Source organism: Grammomys surdaster, unplaced genomic scaffold, assembly GCF_004785775.1.
Source record: "Grammomys surdaster isolate TR1022 unplaced genomic scaffold, NIH_TR_1.0 136, whole genome shotgun sequence".
In the NCBI taxonomy this organism is placed as follows: Eukaryota; Metazoa; Chordata; class Mammalia; order Rodentia; family Muridae; genus Grammomys; species Grammomys surdaster.
The window spans coordinates 8,623,756-8,644,585 of record NW_021604594.1 but is presented as its reverse complement, the minus strand read 5'-3'; the positions used below and the strand labels follow the sequence as shown (position 1 = coordinate 8,644,585).

Here is a 20,830-nt window from a genome sequence, read left to right as displayed (position 1 = left end):
AACTCTGGGCCCCTTATTAGATATTGGGTGACATTTATTGCATTTGTAGCTTTTCTGGGGATTAGTTACATGACCTCGGCAAATTTGTTTACCTTTCCCAGCTTCAGTTTCCTTTGCTGTAAAATACAATAATTATGTTAGAACTATTATATGATTAAAGGACATTAAAAGAAAATTTCACCAATCTGGTGTATAGTAGGTTCTTCATGAATTCTTTTTTTTTAATCTTCAGTATTTTGATAATATTTATTTAACTTGACATTTTCCTACATGGTCTTGCTACTTAGCCCAGGCTGGCCTTGAATTTTCCTATTTCCTATTTCCATTTCATTTGCTGAGGTTAAAGGCAGGCAGTACCATGCTGATGGTTGATAGTACTTTAGAACCTAAGAGGCTGTTTAATTGAAATAATATTCCTAACATTGTTCTTGTTTTGCTTTTCAAGCCTCAGGGTTTTTTTATTAATACTTCTGAAATTTATCTGATATTCCTACCAATATCAAATACATTTCATGAGAGATAGTAGCTCTTACCAGTATCCAGTATTTTACATGAACTCTTTCAAAATGCTTGCTATTCTGTTTAAGAAATGAAAAACTACAGTCTTTGTGGCTACAGTAGAACTCACAAAAAGTTTCTAAGTGTTAACAATTTTTTAATAAAAGTATAGACTTAAAAATACAATTAAGTCATGATACTAATATCTAACTGGTGGAAAAATGTTGAAAATTATTATATTTATCCTCAGTGTACAAATCACTAAAAGATTTGAGAATTCTGAAGGTCATCACTACTTATGGCTTAGCTCACTATTTAATAAGTAGTGTTTTATTATAAAGGTATAATTTATTATAAGTGAGTGTGTGTGTAAGTACAATCATAGATCTAAGATGTGTGGGATTTATTTTGTGCATTGTATTAAACAGGTGGTTCATATGAAAATGGTAACACCTAGAGGTGTAATAGAGAAAAGCTCCCAAGGACCTCGTATGTCCACGGGCCCTGATATCCATCACTTCATCATGGGATCGGAAGGTTGGTGTACTTGTAAAGTTGTTAGGAAAATATGTAGTTAATGATTTCATTTTGTGAAAGTCTGTGATATCGCACAGTATGTGATATCTTTGAAAGAATGGTATCCTTTGTATATTTAAAGAGTAATGAGTTTTTATGACTTACTATTTTTTAATTCATACTTCATAAAGGTTTTATGAGAGTGACTTACTCAATTTCCTTCTACACTTTAGTCTTTTATATTTCTAAAGACTGTGATTTTTTTTGTTTTTTATTGTTTTCAAAATTTTTAGTGAATCTTAAGAAACAGTGGTGAGGGCTTACGTTTAATCCTGTCCCAGTAATTATGAGAAAGACTGACAAAACATTTTCTTTCTTGTTTTCTTGTAATTGTGTATTTTGTTACTTAGTGTTGGATGATTTTAGAAACTGCTTTAAATTCCATTTATTCATGTATCTTTTAAACTTCTGTTTGTCATTTAAACTTTTATTTTGTAAGTAATATCCATCGCTTGCCTGCTAATGTTGTATAGACTAGAATGCCATTCTTCAGCTCCTCCAAATGTGTAATTCTTTCTGTTTTGCAAGCTGTTGAGTAAACAGTGGGAAATGGTATGAGTAAACTTGGGCCTGTTTTTTAGATTGTGGAATAGGAAAGGGGCATCCCTTAAATTCAGAGAAGTTTGATAAATTAAAACAAAGTGTTTTCTAAATTAGCTAAAATAAACCCTCATTGCTTAGTTCAAAAGATGGTCTGAGTTGAACAGATAGAGTTTGGAAACATTTAGCTATTTCAAAAATGAAAGAACAATTGTAATAACTGTTGTTCCTACTCTGTTTGGGGGGGGGGTAGGGAGATAGAGGGTGAGTAGACTTCTGCAGTGAGCAAGGTGAAACCCAACTGACTTTCCATTGAGCTGCTCATTTAAGTGGGGGTGGAGGGAACAAAGGCTATTTAAATCCTTTGGGCAGTGGGTAGAGGCTTTGTGGTGAATCTTTGAGTGGGGCCAAGTGCTGGGAACGCCTGGGAGTGGCTTATTTGAAGAAAAGTTCCAGCTGCTGGATGTCTTACTTAAGGGTTTACTGATGTGAGCAGACGATGTGGCCAAGCCAGCTCTTATAAGGACATTTAATTGGGGCTGGGTTACAGGTTCAGAGGTTCAGTCCATTATCATCAAGGCAGAAACATGGCAGCATCCAGGCAGGCATGGTGCAGGAGGAGCTGAGAGTTCTACTTCTTCATCTAAAGGCTGCTAACAGGCTACTGGCTCTCAGGCATCTAAGACTAGGGTATTAAAGGCCACACCCATGAGGCCACACTTCCCAACAGTGTCCCTCCCTGGGCCAAGCATGTACAAGCCATCACACTGGATATGACGTTATAAGGAGAAAGGAAGTTTAACCTGTAACCTGGCCACCAGGCTACATGATTACCTCAAGGTTGGCAGGTGTAGGGGTTGTAAGGCTGTGAGAGCAGGGACATGCAGGCTCAGAACAGGGAGGAAATGGTCCTACTTCTACCAGTTTCAAGGAGATTTTAGACATGCCTTGATCTCACTCTTGTTCCAGGCTACCCCGACCTCCACCCCACCCCCTGTTGCAGGACTCTTCAGCCCCACAAATAGCTAAGGGATTCATGCAGTGGGGTTTGGTTTAGGACCTGAAACAAGGGACTGAGATGCATATTTGCATATCAAAGCAGACCTGGTCTCCTGGTTCTCCCAGTATCCCTTAGTCCTTACCTGGTATACCCTGCTCCCAACCTTGAACTTTTCAGCTCAGAGGCTCTTCTCTGTATAATTCAGACATTTTGGTCTCTTTCTTACTCTCTCCACTCTCTCTCCTTTGCACATGCACCCTTTCTCTTTCTCCCCTTTTCCCTTCTTTCCATGGCAACATCCCTGGCCTCCTTCCTAGGGGCCAGTGCCTTTAATATGTTCTAACCCAGTTTGAGTTGGCTCATTTCATTGGTGGAGAAGTAACCTATCAATAAGTTCTGATCTTTGACAGTAACAACAAAGAAAGAACAAACGACAGTGTCTGTTAATGACATGGTAGAGATCATATCAAGTATTTGATGATAGATTGGTTATTTGTGATGGTGGTGGTGGTAGCTGTGGGGGTTTGGTTTATGTGTGTAGGTAGGCGTGTCTGGTTGTGTAGGTGATAGGTTGTGGGTAGGTGGGTGTGTGAGTACCTTTACTTTGTGTGAACACATGCCTGCACATACTCCCCTTGCTTCATCATCAGTACTGCTCTTCTTGATTCTTACCATTTTCTTCTTTGTAGTTTTTCTTTTTCTTTTCTTTTTGTTTTTGTTTTTTTTGAGACAGGGTCTCTATTAATGTAGTGATTGTCCTAGAACTTATATGAAGACCAGTCTGGCCTCAAACTCAGAGATCTATCTACCTGCCTCTGTCTCCTAAGTGCTAGGATTAAAGGCATGTACTATACTGTGCCTGACTTGCTTCTTAGCCTCTTTCAAATTTCCTTATAGGAGGTATATGGTCCTCTATATGACCTGTATAGGATTATGGTTTTATATAATATTTTGGCATTATTGTTATATGAAGGTCTTCTAGGAATCATTTTGTATGTATTTTCTTAGTCCTTAATTGCTCTACTTTTTTTTTCTTATTTTCCTCTGCTCCTGCTTTTTTTCGATTTTGTTTGTTTGTTTGTTTTTGGAGGGTCTTACTCTTCAGCCTAGGCTGGCTTGGCATTACTGTGTGGCTCTGACTGGTTCCAGGCTACCCCCGACCCCCATTTATAATCCTCTTCACTCAGTTTCCCAGACGCTGGGATTACAGGTGTTAGCCACTGCCCTCAACTTTGTTGTGTGATAGACTGCTTAAGCATCCCTTCGCCCCTTCTCACACTTACAATCCTTTAGTGTTGAGAACTTATTAGGTCAAAGGGAAGCTTTTCTTTTTATCTTTGCTTAGAGGTAATTTGAAGCTTATAGGGCATTTTGTTTTTCTCACTTAATCTTTTTTTTCTTCTAATATTGAATTCATAGGCCTTGTTCAGGGAGGAAAGGGAGAGGACAGATTCATAATCAGGTGATACCATGTTTTTGCTCCTTTTTATTTTTAATTTTATATGTATGTGTCTTTGCATATATTTCTGTGTACCATGCATATGCAATGCCTGTGGAGGCCAGATGCAGGTATTGGGTGCCCTGGGATTGTGACTGTTAGGAATCAAACCTGGGTCCTTTGGACCATCAGTCAGTGAGTGCTCTTAACCAATGACTCATCCCTCGATCCCCACTAACTCTTTCTGACACTGTTTCTCTTAATAATGAAGTATGTTTTCAATTTACGTGAGGCTTTATTTGTTCAGGAAAATACTTGCTTTTTAGTATTAAATAGCATGGTTGGTTTCCTCTTATGGAGTGATTGCACAGGTGAGCATATTTTTCCTGATAGGTTGTTTTTGTAATTCATAGGGCTCACAGCTAGATTAGACTGTTGATACTTTTTCTTACAGCACCCAGCTTGCTTGCTCTATATCTTGCAGCTGAGGTGTGTGGTATCTTTAGTAATAGAGTTTTATCTTCTAGATCTAGTGGACAACCAAAAGAACTGTAAAGAACTTGTATTATTTTGGAGGCCTTTGAGACCTCTGTGACCAACAATCCCAAATAAATTATATAATGTTACTTTCTATAGTGAAGTCAGCTGAGATTATGATACTGATTACTTTCATAAGATACTTTTCATACCTATCATATTTTTTGTGATGAAGTTAGACCCTGAGTTACATCATACTTAGTATGTTTTGACTAATGATATTACAGCAATGTAATAGTCACTTCCCCAAATAAGTTATTTTTGAGAATTTGTGAAGAATTGGTATTTGTCCCTTAAACGTTTGATAGTTTTCAAGATTGAAAGCACCTGTCTCTTAGATTTACCTTTTGAATCTCCATTTTTCTAAGTACCCCTTTTTAAAAATGAGATAAGAGAGTCAAGAGAGTAGTCAGTTTACATTATATACATTTGTGGAATTGTCAAAGAACAAATTTAATAAAAGAAAATGTAAGAGTTCTATAGGAAGAAGGACTGCAATGCCACCTTCTAGCCGTGACACAGTCATTGCTGTCATGAACTCACAGCAGCACTAGTTTTGTAAAGATTGCCTATCAACAATCCAGTATTGATTGGTAGGAGTAGGAGCACTCATGAGACCTTAGCCCTTGCTGATGAAATCATGGATACTGATTGATTCTGGGAGAGAGGGAATCCTCCTCAATATATATCGCAGGTATATATTTTAAAATTAAGATGTATGAGTCCTCTTTTCTGCTTTTTTTTTCTTTTGACTATCCCTTGCAATTCCATATAAAAAAGAAAGAAGTTAGACCCAAGCTCATGTCTTATTTATTTTATTTGTTTAACTTGGAGTCTCTGTGAAAGCCAGAGTCCAGGAAGGAGACATTGATGGGGAGTATATCTTAAATAAGGCTACTAGAACATAATTATTTCCCTTTGAAATAGCTTCTGCTATTCTATCAATACTGGATCCTCACCAGGGCTCCTCTTGGATACTCTGTTGTTTTTCCATTGTCATAGAGATCCCAGAGCTTTGGATCTTCAGGACTGGCCCCTTACCTGCTCTAGCAGTTCATAGATGGGGTAGATGTTTGGGTAGGACAACTGGAAGTCCTGGATCTGGGCCTGGGTAGTAGCTGAGCCTGAGTAGTTGGCCAGCCCACCAGCTCTTCTGCACTTGCACCACCAGAGTAAGCTCTCCAGCACTGCCCCTGGCTAGCTCACCCAATGCTATAGCCAGTGAGGGACAGACAACGTCATGCTCTCAAGCCTTTGGGGCTGGCTTACCCATGCCTTTGCCACCAGGGCTAGCTCTACTGTGATGCCCAAGGTAAGTTGCAGGGCCCACTCTTCCAGAGCTGCAACCAGGGAGGGCCAGGGCCAGCTCTCCTGCTCTCATGACCTCTGGGCCAGCTTACCTGCCTGCTGCAAGAGGGGAGAGGAAGGAGAGGGAGAAGGGAAGGGCGTCTCTCCCTTGCCCATGCCACCTCACTTCCTTGTGGGGCCACTTCACCCACACTTCTGCCACCAAGGTCAGCTCTACTGTGCTGTTGTGCAGATTCTTTAAATGAGATTTTCGTTGTAGTTATTACACATCCCAGCTCCAGAGGTTTTAGTAGTTTATTGATAGTCAGTAGTTCTTTGATATTAATAAATGCTGTTTCAAGTGAACCTTGAAATCATTACAAATAAAAAAAAGTCCAAATGACCACATACTACGAGATTCCCTTTTATATACAATAGCCAGAATATGCATATGAATAGAGACAGAATATATTTATGAATAGTTGGCTAGGGTGTGGATCCGGAAATGGAGCATGGCTGTTTAATTGGTACAGTTGTGGGGAGATTAGAATTAAAAATTCTAAATTTAGTTTATAGTATTGATTATGCATACATGTGAATATATATTAAAAGCTACCAACTTTAGCATTTTCTTTCTTTTAAAAATACCTTTTGTTTCTACTTTGATGATTTCAAACATATATATATATATATATATATATATATATATATATATCAAGCATATCCACCCTCAGCCTCACATTTTCCTGTGCCTCCCAAACATGTGTCCCTCAGATCTTTATTTCCTCTTCCTTTTCTTCTCCTCTTCCTTCTCCTCTTCTTCCTCTTCCTCCTCCTCCTCCTCTTCTTCTTCCTCCTCTTCCTTTTCTTCCTCCTCCTCCTCTTCTTCTTCCTCCTCTTCCTTTTCTTCCTCCTCCTCTTTGTTTTAGTAACTCACTGAGTTAAGTGAGTACTGCCTACACAAGCATGGGTAACCTATCAGTGGCCACATCCCTGAAGAAAAATATCTCTGCCTCCTGTAGCAGCCATCATCTGCCAATAGCTCCTCAGTGGTAGAACCTTAAAGAGCACCTGTACAATCTATGCTGGAATTACTGACTGGCTTGATCATGTGGCTTATAGCTGCTCTGAGTTCACGAGTGCAACAGCCCCACCACGCCCAGATGACAGTATTTTACAGTACTCACTCCAGCCTTACGTTCTCCCTGTTTCTCTTACACAATGTTCCCTGAACTTTGTGGTCTTGGTGATGTTCCATTTAGAGCTGAGCACTCAACAGTTACTTATTCTTACCACTTTAACTAGTATTGTACATACTGAAGCCCATTGCAAAAAGAAGCTTCTCTGATCTTGATGGCCAACTACTCTGTGGGTATAGACATAACTATTTACAAGGTAGTTTGACAGTGTCGCTTTGGCAAAACAATAGTAGTTCCTGTCCACCCTTCTACATATACACAGGGCCCATGACCTTCCTAGCCACTGGCTTTTGGCCAGTATTACAGTATATTCCTGTGGACCAGGCCCCAGATCCAATCAGAAAACAGTTGTTTGCCTCCCTAATGGTCATGCCAGGATTGTACCCATGCATTCATTTTGTTTTGATATATTAGTGTTCAGGATCAAGTACTATAAAAGGTTGCCAACAGGGAGAAAACGTCCAAATCAGTTCAGCATGATTTCTCTGTCTGCTGGAATCAAAGTGTATTGTGTCTTCACCAGTAGGGTTTTACCATCTAGTTATGGTGGGTAACCAAGAGGATGACGTTAGCCATTATGTTGTTTTGAGGGCTTCTAGAATTTTAAATGAGTTGGAATCATTGAAATTATATCCCAAAGATATGGAAACAAAAAAAAAATTTAGTCATTCTAGTTATGTTTTCAATTTTACATTTGTTTTTATATATTAAAATGTTAGTTGGGCAAACTTATAGAGATTTTGTGACTATGCAAGTTATAAGAGGCTCATATTTTAAATAAGCCAGAAACAATATATATATGTAATGAATGTATCAATATATCAACAACTAATCAATCTGATTTATACTCCACTGACTCAGACTAGTCTTTAGCACTGTGTTTACATCTTGGTAAGTCACTCTAGGGATTCCAAACGTGATCTCGACTTTGATTTCCAGTGTTGTAACTAAGTTCTTCAGTTTCATTCACATCTTTCTTTATACTTATTAAAAATGGTCATTGAAATATTTGCTAGTGGTACACTATTTGTACATCTGAAACCAGAGGTTTGAAAGCATTTGATTTTATGAATATATTCCTTTTTAGTCATATTTCTTTAACTATTTGATACAGATGGTTATATTTATTATTTTTCTTTCAGTTTAATCTCTCTATGGCCCAAGCAGTAAAGAATGTGTCATATGTGGTTTTTTCATGCTTCATACTTAGAATAATTATTTTGTCTCTGAGTACTTTTCATTAAGACTTCTCAGTAATGCTTTTGTCTTTCTGTGTGCTAAGTCTGAGGAGACAAGGCAAGGTCATCATTCTCAGAGCCCTTCAATCATTTTAAAGTTACAAAGTTAGCTTCCTTTTGGCCCAGTAAATCTTTTCGTAGTAAATATTGACACATCAGAATATACCTTTGTCAATATGTGTGAGATGTAACAACCTGCTTCTCTATATTTTTCTTTTAATATATTATAATGTTTAAAAACCACTTGAGCAACTTTCTTGGAGAAAGCTTAGAATGTTTTAAAATACTTACACATAAAAAAGAAAAATTTAGTCTAAAATCATATTTGAAACTATAAAATTTGCTTAATTATTCATTTTAGAAGACTTCATTAGCCATTATTCCCCATATAGAAGAGGTCAAATAGATTTAACATGGATAATAGAATTAACCAGTAGAATCAGTTGATTAAATAGATTTAAATATGGTTTTAGAAAATTGTCATGTGATAAATGGATTATTTCCCTTCTTTTTTAGGAACTCTTGGTGTAATAACAGAAGCTACAATAAAAATCAGACCAACCCCTGAATACCAAAAGTATGGCTCGGTGGCTTTCCCTAATTTTGAACAAGGTGTAGCCTGTTTAAGAGAAATTGCAAAGCAGGTAAAAACAAAGTAGAAGATATATATGCAATTATATTTTTAAAATTCTGCTGTAACTGTGATGCTTCAAGTACTCTTTATATTTAGTTGTGTTATATTTGTAATTCTTTTTAATCACATTTTACATAGAAATGACCCCTACGTACACTTATTTCATTCAGTAGTTAACACTACTCTCATACCTGTCTCTTGTTTGAAGAGGCCAGTGTGATTTGGGACCAAGGTAAGACATGTGCTTTGATTCCTGGCTTTAAATGATTTGCTTTGTGTTGAATGCTATATTTTAAATTATTTTGGAATAACAGATTTTGTGGTGAATTGAAATGATATTTAGCTTATGTTAAATAAAACATTTATTGAAATTAGAAGTAGCCATGTGTGGTGGTGCACACCTTTCATTCCAGGGCTTGAAAGGCAGAAGTAAGCAGATCTCTGTTGAGCTCATAGCCTGGTCTACACAGTGAGTCCCAGGGCAGCCAGAGCTGTGTAGATAGACCCTGTCTCAACAAACAAAGACCTCCTCCCCCCAAGAAAAAGGAGAAACTAGAGGTAATGACTGAGCATCACTAACCCCCAAATTTAGAAATTTAAAATGTAGATAAATGTTTTTAATGCATAGAATACGCTGGTAAGTGCTACTTGGTTTTATAGTTATTTTATCTATTGTTTAAGTAATATTTTTTTTACTTAATTTTTTCAAGACTCTCTTTCTTTTAATAATTTTATTTCATGTGCATTGGTGTCAGATCCACTGGAACTGGAGTTACAGACAGTTGTGAGCTGCCATGTGGGTCCTGGGGATTGAACCTGAGTTCTCTGGAAGAGCAGCCAGTGCTCTTAACTACCAAGACATTCTCCAGCCCCCTGTTTGTAATCTTAAAAGAAAAAGGAAAAACAAAAACAAAAAACCTCCTGCCTTCTGGCTTCCTATAAGAGATATATTATCATTTTTCCTTTTTCCTTTTTTTAAAGAACTAAATCATGCCAGATAACCTTTTTATTTTATTCTATGTCTTAGTGTGGAAATCTCTTACTTTATGCATTATTTGAACTGCAGTAGTTTACAATAGTCCCAGCCTTTCTTAGAGGGAGGATAAAGCAGTGCACTTCACCCTTTCTTGCTTTCTCTAAACTGAGTTCCCTAATACTCTCCATCAGGTACATGAAGTACAATCTTTCTCCTTTTTTTTTCTCTTCCTTCTTTTCTTTTTGTTAGAGTCTCACTGAGTAGCTTTGGAAAGCCTGGAACTTGCTAATGTATATCAGTCTGGCCTCAGACTCAGAAGAGATCCACCTGAGTGCTAGGATTAAAAACTGGGACACCCACTACACTGGAGGGAAATTTTTTGATATCACCTGTGTAGGTCAGCTTCCTAGTTAACACTCAAAGTAGGGTGGAAGGTGACTCTAATAAAGACAAGGAAAAATATCTGTCCAGTTATCCATATTCATGTTGGACTATAAGATAGTGAAATGCACAGGTATTTGAAATTTCTGTGTTTTTAATTTAAAGAAAGTAATTGGAAGTTCACTAATAAAAAATAAAACACAAATTTTAAATATATGTTAATTTGATTTTTTTTTTTTTATAAAAAAAAAAAACAACTCTCAGAATATAGCACAGGCTGTATTAAAGACGTAGTTCCTGTTGTCTCTAGGTCATGTTTTGAGCATGGTATTTCTACTTAATCAGTATTACCTGTGGTTTTTTTTGTTTTTTTTGTTTTTTTTTTTAGCAAAAGAAACATGAGTGCCAAAGTAGTTTTTTACTTGTTTTAAGTTGGTCATTCATTTCATTCATTAATTAATTAATTCATTCATTCATAATTAAAAGAGTAGAAAGCATTCTTACCTGCATCAGGCAGAGAGAACGAAGAGGCTCTTTCCAAATCTGTGGTTCCTTCAACAAAGGAAGAATTTCAGATGTTATGTTAGCACCTATACCTATGTATGCAGGGACACACTTTAGAGGTGGGTACATTTAGCATGTGTAGTTTAAGGTCATAGTTCAAGAAGGGAAGATGGATAGATTTAGGGACATACTCGTCTTAAAGGATGAAGCACTTGTTGGAAAGGTTAAAATGGTGGATGAGAACATTTGGGCATGTTCATAAAGCTTATGTTATAAAGATGTCAGACAAGAATTCCTCTGGACATGCTTACTCTCCCCCCTTCCCCAAGATTTAGCACCTCAAAACAGGGTACACTTCTTCATTGCCTCTTCTGTCAGCTCAAATCAGATTAGAAAATAATCATAAATGTTGAAAAAGCATATTAGATTTATATATTTTTGACAAAAGATCTCAGGAGGGTCATGTTCACCAGTGCTAGCTAAAGCTATATTTTCTAGTCTCTCTTCAAGTTAGTGGATTCATCATTGTTAATTGGTCTTTAGAATTCAGGTATAAATATTTTATGCTTTCCTGAATGGCCATCCATTTTCCCACATTGCACATACTCACTTGAAAACGCCTTTTCTTTCATCATTGAGAAGTGATACATAAATCTATAAAAATCCTGTTTATAATATTATAGAGCCATTCAGTTTGATAGTCTGTTGCAATTTTTTATTATAGTTTGATGTGCTCATATTAGAAGGTGACAGAGAAGAGCCACTTGTACTGTTGAAGAGCCTCCTCCTCCTTGCATAAAGCAACACAACTTGCCCCTTTACTCAGTTTTAAGAATCTTAGATACTCAACTGATGACTGTAGTGCAATTTACCGTGGCATTTGGTATAGAGGGACTAATAATCAATAGTGCCACCATGTGGTTGTAGAGCAGACCAGCCAGAAAGTACCTGGCTAGACTGGAGTTTGGAGTAGTTTGTGTACTTAGTAATAAATAGCTTTTGCAGACAAATTGTATAAACTAGGAGGCTTGTCTTACTGGAAACCGACATAAAAATTTGGATAGATAGCAGTTTATTCTCAAGCATTGTTCCTGAATGGGTAAGAATGCACTTTAGTGGAATCTCGTTCTTTGGGACCCGCATTTCATGCCTTATAATGCAAATGTACAGTCATCGTTTGGACATGGATTTAAACAATTGTTTAATGGTTTAAGAGATGATTTATTTACCTTACTAAATAGAAACCTCATGCCAATAGTAGGTGCTATATTTTGTTCTCCTTTTTCACATAGAAAGGCTTAAATTATCATAGTTTGGCACTGCTGCTTAGTTTGAGATTTGGAATTTCAGTTGATAGCAGGGGAACTTAAGATCGACTGAAATAGATAGTGTATGTTTTATGGTCGTGCCCAGTTCTTGATTGAATAATGTATTGGCCGCTTATAATTTCACACTTTGATTTTTACAATGTTTTCACTCAAGCTCCTTTCAAAATTGCCAGCTGTGTGGTAGATGAGTGCATTTTGGAAAGGAGCATGTGTGTTTGTTCACAGCAGCAACGTGGGTGCTGTCAGGTTTTGTTACTGTTCTTCCTGAGAAAGACAAGAGAAACAGCCTCAGCTGGTAGAGGGTTGCTCCTCAGGTCTCAGGTGATCTTGTCCATGTGAGGAACTGTCCTCTTTTACTGCCTTCTGAGAGAGGAAGAGTTAGTGGGTGGTTAATGTAACTCTGTTTCCTAAGTGGCAGGGCAGTGCAGTCTTTACCTTGGCTTCGTAGATGGATAGGTAAGTGATTCTTTAGACTTCCTTAGAAAAGATTTCTCATGGTGGCTTAAGATGTGAGGATGTACTATCAGTGTCAGATACAACATTTTACTATTCTCTTGCTAGTCTAGAACCAACAGTGATGTTTTTATAGGGTTTGAAACAAGCTCAGTAGCATATACTCTGGTTCTTTTGGTTGTTTTCAATAAGAATTTAGTATGCTGGGGCTGGAGAGATGGCTTAGTGGTCACGAGCGCTGACTGCTTTTCCAGAGGTTCAATTCCCAGCAGCCACATGGTAGCTCACAATCATCAGTAAGGGGATCTGATGACCTCTTCTGGTATATCTGAAGAGAGCGACAGTGTACTCATACACAAAATAAATAAATCTTATTAAAAAAATTTACAATTCTGTCTTCCATGTTGAGAGAGGGGCATCTCTTGCCATTAGAAGAAAAGTGACTAGTATGAATTAGTCAGTTCTTTGAAAATTGCCCATTTGGGTGTCAGAAGTAGATATTTAGATGACAGCCTCTCCTTCACCAGGAGAGGCTTTTCTGCTTCTCTCACCTTTATTTTCAACATTTTTAGTAATTTAAAATTAATAGGTACTTCCTTATGTTAATTTAGATCACAGCAGGGAAGAAATAGTTTGTGAGTTCTGTAAATTTTGCAGGAGTTCAAATAACTTGAAAAAAGTAGTTTTGACATGTACTTTATAAAAATTTTATATAAAAAATTTTGTATATTTAGCAGTAATTTTTGGGTGTACTTGCTACTTATAAAATGCAATTGCCATTATAAGTTAATATTTTTATATGTGTCATATTTTTTTCTTCTCTAAAGAGGATAACTTTGGTCAGTGATTTGGTTACTTGGGTTTTTTACAGTTGTGATCCACTGAGATGAAGGTCATTCATTGTATGGCACGCTCTTTGCCAGAAGTTACTTAGAAGTAGGTATTGTCCCTTTATTAAACTGAAAATAAAAGTCAAGTTATGATTAGGATACTTGTCTGTTTTGGTGGCTCTTACAAGCTGAGGAACATATCTGCCAAATAATATATATTTCATGCTTAAAAAAAAAACAGAAATATTTGTCTTTAAGAAGAAATGTCTTGTTTATAATATAGATAGATCCCTAGTTATATGCATGTCGTTTCCAGGATGACCAGTGAGTATTTCCAGTAGCCTTAAAAATATGATTTCACCTATATCAACTCTGACATAGAGGAGGAGCCTGTTTATATTTAAATTTTGCATTTCTGGGAACTTACACTCAACACATATCTTTCACCCAGCATTGAACTTTTCATTAATTTTTCATTGGCTTTGTGTAGGAACACTGTGCTCTTAATGTTATACCACATAATGAAATAGGTAGTGTGCAGATTAAATAGAGAGCACTCTCTCTCTCTCTCTTTTTTTTTTTTGGTAATTACTAAGGACACAACATATTTTAATTTCACTGAGTTTAATTTTGCATAGCATTGCCCATGGGTTGAATATTGGGGCATTTGTTTTTGATAAACATGTAGATTATTTGCTTTTGTTTTGTTTCTTTGTTTTTTAAATTAATTAATTAATTAATTAATATCCCAAATGCTGTCGCCTGGCAACCAGTCCCACCCTCACAGAGTCCCTTCTCTCGTTTCCCTTTTCTTTTCTCATCTGAGAGGGTGGGCCACCCTCTGGATATCTGATAGGCTCAGGAATTTGGGCAGGATGTTTGGCTTTGAAGAAACCATTTCAGTTCAAAGATAACTCACTGGTGTGGCAGCTCAGATAGAGGGACATTCAGTGAGATACCCTTTTAATTTATCTTTAAGATCTTAAAATAGTAGCAGTCTTAGAGGGAATTAAAAGGTGTATTAACTCTGAACTTTGGTAGAAGCTAGTCAAGTCAGAGACATCTCCACTCATGTGTCCGATCTCAAATGTATGATTTTCTCCGGCAAGGGGCAAGGTTTAGTGTAAGCAAAACATTTCCCAGGAATCTTTTGAGGTATTTCTTAAATAGTTACCTTTTAAATTTATAAAGTAGTTGGATTAAGATATCTGTTAAGTTAGCATAGAGAGTAATACTAGATTTTACTTTTCAGGTTAAGGCTCAAGTAAATTCCTGGTTGCTATACTCTTAAAGGAAGGAAATTACTAGAAATTTGGCTTAGTTAAATCTGTACATAATTATTCATCAAGACAAAATGATTGATGGTTAGTGCCCAGTAGTTTTTTTTTTTTATACCTTTTGGTGCTATTTACTGACTGTCTGGCATAGATTGGTGGTGTAAGTCAAATGCACGAGAAATCCTAGTAAGTGCACTTCATTATTTTCTTAACTTTAGTTAGAGTAAGCAACTTTTGTTTGTATATTGTTAAAATTTCTTGGATTTCTTAATAATGCATCATTAGTTTGTTGAAACATCCCCTCCTAGGTTACTTCTGACACCTACCAGCAGGGGTCACTGTAGTGCCAGGGCTCCTTGCTTGCCTGCCCGCCCTATGTGTGTGCAGCGGTGTCAGTGTTGCTTACCAGATGGTTTGGTGTGATTTTGAACTCTTAACTCTTCTTAGAGTTTATAGTCTCTATCTTTGAAAGATAGACCTCAAACTCTTCAGTTAGTTTTGGAAGCAGTGTAAATAACCTAATTGGAGCTGTGTTTGATGTTTGAGTAGTAAGAGCTTCTCTTTGATCAGTTGCTGTGGTAACCTTTTTTTTTCCTGAGACAGGGTTTCTCTGTGTAACCCTGGCTGTCTGTCCTGGAACTCACTATGTAGACCAAACTGGCCTCAAGCTCATGGAGTTCTGCATTCCTCTGCCTCCTGAGTGCTGGAGGCATGTGCCGCCACCACCAGCCTGTGGTAACTATCAATTATTTCAAATTCTGTTTATAAGTATATTTAGAATGATGTGTAATAATTTACAAATTATCAGTTGCCAAAGGCCAGCAGACTAACCTACACACTTTTTTTTAAAATTTAAATTCTTTGCTCATATGACAACTGAAAATATATTTCTTGACTTTGGAAAAAAAAAATAAGACCTTGATTTGAATTTGATGATTTCTAAAATTCAATGTTAAAAACTTTGTTTTGGGTAGTATTTGCTCATGTAATTCAGCCACCAAGTTAAAATCACACTTAGTTTATGTGAATATTTCTAAGGAATTTTAGCAGTTTATTTTAAAAAACATTTTTACTTGCATATTTAAGAAAGTTGTATTCTAATAATCTGAGAGGCAGACTGGTACTCCATTCTGTTGGCTCCAGGACACCTTGGACCCTTTGGTGTTTTACTGTAGAGCTCACCTCCTACCCAGCATTTCCCTTTAACATCAGACAAATTTCCTTCCCTGCTCACCAGGTTGGTAGCTACGAGAGGCAGGCCTGGACTTTGTTGTCAGTAGTCCTTGATGGGTGCCATAGTCCAACCTCTGCATCTTAAAAGTTTGCCATACCATGCTTTGTTGCAGCCTTTAAACACACTTTTAATCCTAGCACCTGGTAGGCAGAGGGATGTAGATCTCTTAAGTTCAAGGTCAGCCTGGTTTACATAGTGAGCTCCAGGCCAGGCTGACTACAGTGTGAGACCTTGTTTCAAAAATAAAACCTGGATAAAATAAGTAGAGAACAACGGAACTACTTCCAGCTTAAGGAGATAAAATCAAATGCAGATTCTAACTAGGGAGCCAAAATTAATCTGTAGTTTCTGGATGTGTTTTGACCTCAGAAGAGACCCAGTAGCTCAGCTCTCCTCCTGACTACGAGCATTTACTGAGAGTGGTGTCTTTCTCCCACTTCCTCAGCATGTGTGGCTTGTTGTCATGAACAGCACCCACCCTTGAGGCAGGACTACAAAATGGCCAATGTGAAAGTTTTTATGTAATCTTTGATTCAAATATGAAGCAAAGCACTGTGTAGTTAGTGATTGTTTGTGTGTAATTGTGTGTGTGTGTGTGTTACATGAAACTGCTCATCAGTAGTCAAGATCTTGGTCTCTTTGCTGTTTCATAGTTATTTGACCTTGGACAAGTATTTTAACCTCATCCATTCTTGTGTCTATCTGAAAAGTAGTTAGCACAAGTTATGCCTCTGTGACAGGGCTGTTGATAAACAGGGCAGCAGTTTGGAGACACAGCACCTTGGATAGTGGGAGGTGGTGGGTTGCCACCATGTGTATCAGATCACTTGGTACTGTCCCTTCAGACCTGCCAGTGACTTTTCAGTCACTTGAACTATTTTATCTTTAGTATTTAGATGAGTAAATAAACTGTTTAGGCTTTAAAATAAGAATCTTATCAATCCTTTTGCTGGGTAAAATTGTGTTTTATGCTTTTATAATAATTAAATACTTGTTCAACTAAAACCAAGTAATAGCAAAATGTTTTAATGAATATTTTAAGCTTTAGAGAGTTTTGGAACTTTATAGATTTTATTGATAAATGATACTTGGATGACAGATGTTTGGAAAGTTTATGGCAGTTTTTGAAGGCTGAGCCAGTACGAGTGTCGAGAGGAGTTTGGAGACATCTGGGCTACATAGCAGATGTTGTCTCAAAAAATGTTTACAGCATTTTTCAAAATATCTGCTCTAAAAACAGCGCTTGGTAGAATTTTAGCAGTCTTAAAAATCTTGTGTAGGAAACAATAATCTAGTTTGTGCCTCAGACCCTTTTATAGCTTGGTTATCACAAAGTTAATAGAGTGCAAGATGAATGTCGTGTCTGCATTCTCTTCTCATGTTTCCATACATTCCTGCTTGGACATCTGCAGTCTGAAAATCCAAATGCTCTCAAATCAGAAATATGTTGGTAAGTTGTTGGTGAGAATAGTTGGAATTCAGAACATTTTAGATTTCAGATCTGCAGGTGAAGATTACTCAACTTGCATCCGCTGTCTTCACTTTGTGTGTTGTTTTGTTCTTTCTTGCAACTCTTAGTTCTTAGATGTGTATGACACTGGAATAGCCTTCTATTCATTCGTTACATATATTTTGTTAACCATCGAAGTTTTACTCCTGCTTATATTCCAAGTAACCTTGAAAGAATGTAGAACTCTGAGTGTGTGTATGTTTTCCTTTTAAAATAGTGTGTGAAGGGCTGGAGAGATGGCTCAGTGGTTAACAGCACCGTCTGCTCTTCCAGAGGTCCTGAGTTCAATTCCCAGCAACCACATGGTGGCTCACAACCATCTGTAATGGGTTCTGATGCCCTCTTCTGGTGTTTCTGAAGACAGGGACAGTGTACTCACATACATAAAATAAATAAATAAATCTTTTTTTTTTAAAAAATAGTGTATGAAAAGATGTAAAGGAAGGAATGGTTCCTAGAATCATCTTTGAAGATACTGCAGATACTCTTTGGAAATTCTTTAGCATATAAAAATTTCCATCAATATTTTCCTCATTTTAAAAGTATGCAAGAGTCCGGGGATATGTCTGAGTGGTAGAACATTTACAGCAGGTGCAAGGAAAAGGAGGAGGAGATGGAGGATAGAGGAGAGGAGGAAAAAACTGCAAAAACCTACTACAATATTACAAAATTTGAACTCTTCTATAAAAGCAGAAAAGAAAAACTTTCTATATGAGTGGCAGCAGAGAAAAGAGGGGCAGGTTTTCAGGACAGCCATTATTTACCTGCCAGGCAAGCTTAGGGAAGATTGAGAACATCTCCAGGCATTAATAGCTTGATCGTGCTGTGGTTTATTTTATTATTATTATTTATTTATTTACCTATCTATTCATTTATCTTTTTGAGACAGGGTTTCTCCAGTAACCTGGAACTCACTCTGTAGACCAGGCTGATCTCAAACTCACAGAGATCTGCCTCCCTGTGCTTCCTGAGCGCTGGGATTAAAGGTGTACGCCACCACACCATCTGGGCATGGGCCAAAATGTGCAATTCTTGAGATACATATTTAGTTTTTTTTTTAAAGTTCTAATTTGTTGTAAAATAGTCAATTTTGAGGACAGGCATTTCTTTTTAAGTTATTGCCATAGGTTTTTGCCAGGCAATAAGTATATTTTATTGCTAAGATTAAAGGTCTGAATATGTATGTATTGATTATATAGAGAGTTCTTCAAATGTTTTTTAAGCTACTGATGTTTTGTCTTTATGAAATTATATAAACCATTGAGATTCTTTTCTTTTTATGTGTCTTTAGGAACTAAGTCCTTATATTCGTCAACAGTCAGGTCCTGTTTGTGTGATGTTTTAGCGTATTGAACTGACTCTCCACTTTCTCTTTCTTCAACAGAGATGTGCTCCCGCATCTATCCGCCTCATGGACAACCAGCAGTTTCAGTTTGGTGAGTAAAGAATGGCAGTTTTAAAATGTGCTCAGTTAGCTCCAGAGTTTTCAGAGAAGTATGGAGCTTGCCATGGTGCTGTCCTTCCCAGGGCTCTCAGCCTAATGAGGGCTCACAGTCTTGAAAGAGAGTGCCCCAGTGGAGGAGGGCTGTGGACAGCACAGGTGCTTGGGTTGCTGGGGAAGCTATGCTTCATTCAGGGAGCTTTCTCAAGGTGGAAGAGGAACGTGAGCAAGGGCTTCTGTAAGAGGCAGCACTTGATCTAACTCTTAAAGGGGAAATGGAGGTCTGTGTGAGTCTTGTACCCTACCAGACTTGGTCCCTTGTTGGCAAAAGCTGGACTTGTGAAAGTGCAATAGCATGATTTAGAGTGTTCCAAATATTTGTGTGGATATTATCCTGTTTGCGGTGGACTTTCTTTGTGGAGGGGGCATCAATGTTTTTGCCTTAGAAAGCTCTTTCTGACGAAAGGTGAGTTAGGAGGAGCTGGACTGAAGGTAAAGCTTCAGGTGGGGTAGCAATAGAGTGGCCAATCTGAAGTGCCCGCGTGGAGTGGCAGCAGAGGAAAAGGGGCAGTTTTCAGGACAGCCATTTACCTGCCTGGTGACAAGCTTATTGAAGATTGAGACCATTTCTAGGCACTAATTGGTTGATTGGCAGTAGGGTTTTGGAGTTACAGTGGATTTGGGGTGTTGCTGGGATATTTGAAATAACCATGCCCCTGGGTTGGCTATGACATTTTTGTTTGCTTTCTTTATTGGCATATAGTTATTGTACATTGTGTTGGCTTTCATAATGAGAATGTCTTTCAACTATGTCATGTTTTGACCATATGTCATATATTCCTCCCCTCTGGCCAACCCTTTTCCTCTTTAGGTTATAGCATTTTTAATTCCTTGGTATCCATTGAAGATTCTGTTTGTATATTCTCTCATGGCTTCATGATTAAGCAATTAAAAGAGTAATTCTTAACACAGCAAGTATTATCCAGTATCCTGCACCAGCCATGTTGCTGATTGATGAATGTTTATGTCATAGTGGTTAATGAGGTATAAGGCTTATTAGTAATTATAATATTTTTAATTTTTTTATTTCTTCTGGTTCAGCCCTTAATACAGTATACTGAAATTGTCTTTTCTTGTTTGTTTGGTTTTTTTTTTGTTTTTCGAGACAGGGTTTCTCTATGTAGTCCTGGCTGTCCTGGAATTCACTCTGTAGACCAGGCTGGCCTCGATCTCAGAAATCCGCCTGCCTCTGCCTCCCAAGTGCTGGGATTAAAGGTGTGTGCCACCACCACCCGGCGTCTATTTTCAGTATATTGACATGATCTGCATATTTACTTTATGGATGAGGCTTCTCAAACTTAAGGAATAGTTATATGTTTCTATATCTCCTGCCCTTATCACATATCATACATTTGGGTGTTGGTTAAATTAATCATTGAACTGGCAAAATGGAGTGAACAACTCCTAGATAGCTATAGCACAACGCTGAGCACATTGATAATATCATGATTTCTCATATGCCACCTTTTAGCTGCTCTCCATGGTGATGCATCTACGTGCTGTGAGTGGTAGAGTTGTGATCAAACTCAGTTTGTCTGATTCCAAAGCTCTATGCTTAGCTGTGTCAGATCGCTTCAGAAATACATTAACAAATCCTTTTAAATGAATTAACATAGTATCATGAAATTGATGCTGTATGCTAATCAATGCTAATTATACTTTCTGATGAAGAAATTTAGAAATTATATATTTATTTATTATAAAGACAAAGTACACTAACCAAAATATATTTGCCATATAATAGTTTGATAGGCAACAGTAATTTGATGAAAAAAAAAGATAATGATGTCTTCAAGTTGTTATTAGTGGTTGACCCATCTAAATTAGTATCACTTTTATAATAATTGATTTAATTCAGTATTATGGATCGATGTGGCTGACTCCCGTCA

At 37.3% G+C, this 20,830-nt stretch overlaps 1 protein-coding gene across 1 annotated transcript in view; it reads left to right on the top strand.

The window, feature by feature from the left end:
* Nucleotides 1-20,830, top strand: part of Agps (alkylglycerone phosphate synthase) — a 98,841-nt gene that overhangs the window by 39,329 nt on the left and 38,682 nt on the right. The window contains exons 10-12 of the mRNA XM_028762899.1: nt 927-1,035; nt 8,830-8,957; nt 18,825-18,876. Of these exons, the coding sequence (XP_028618732.1) occupies nt 927-1,035; nt 8,830-8,957; nt 18,825-18,876 (289 nt within the window). The remainder of the gene's footprint in view (nt 1-926; nt 1,036-8,829; nt 8,958-18,824; nt 18,877-20,830) is intronic.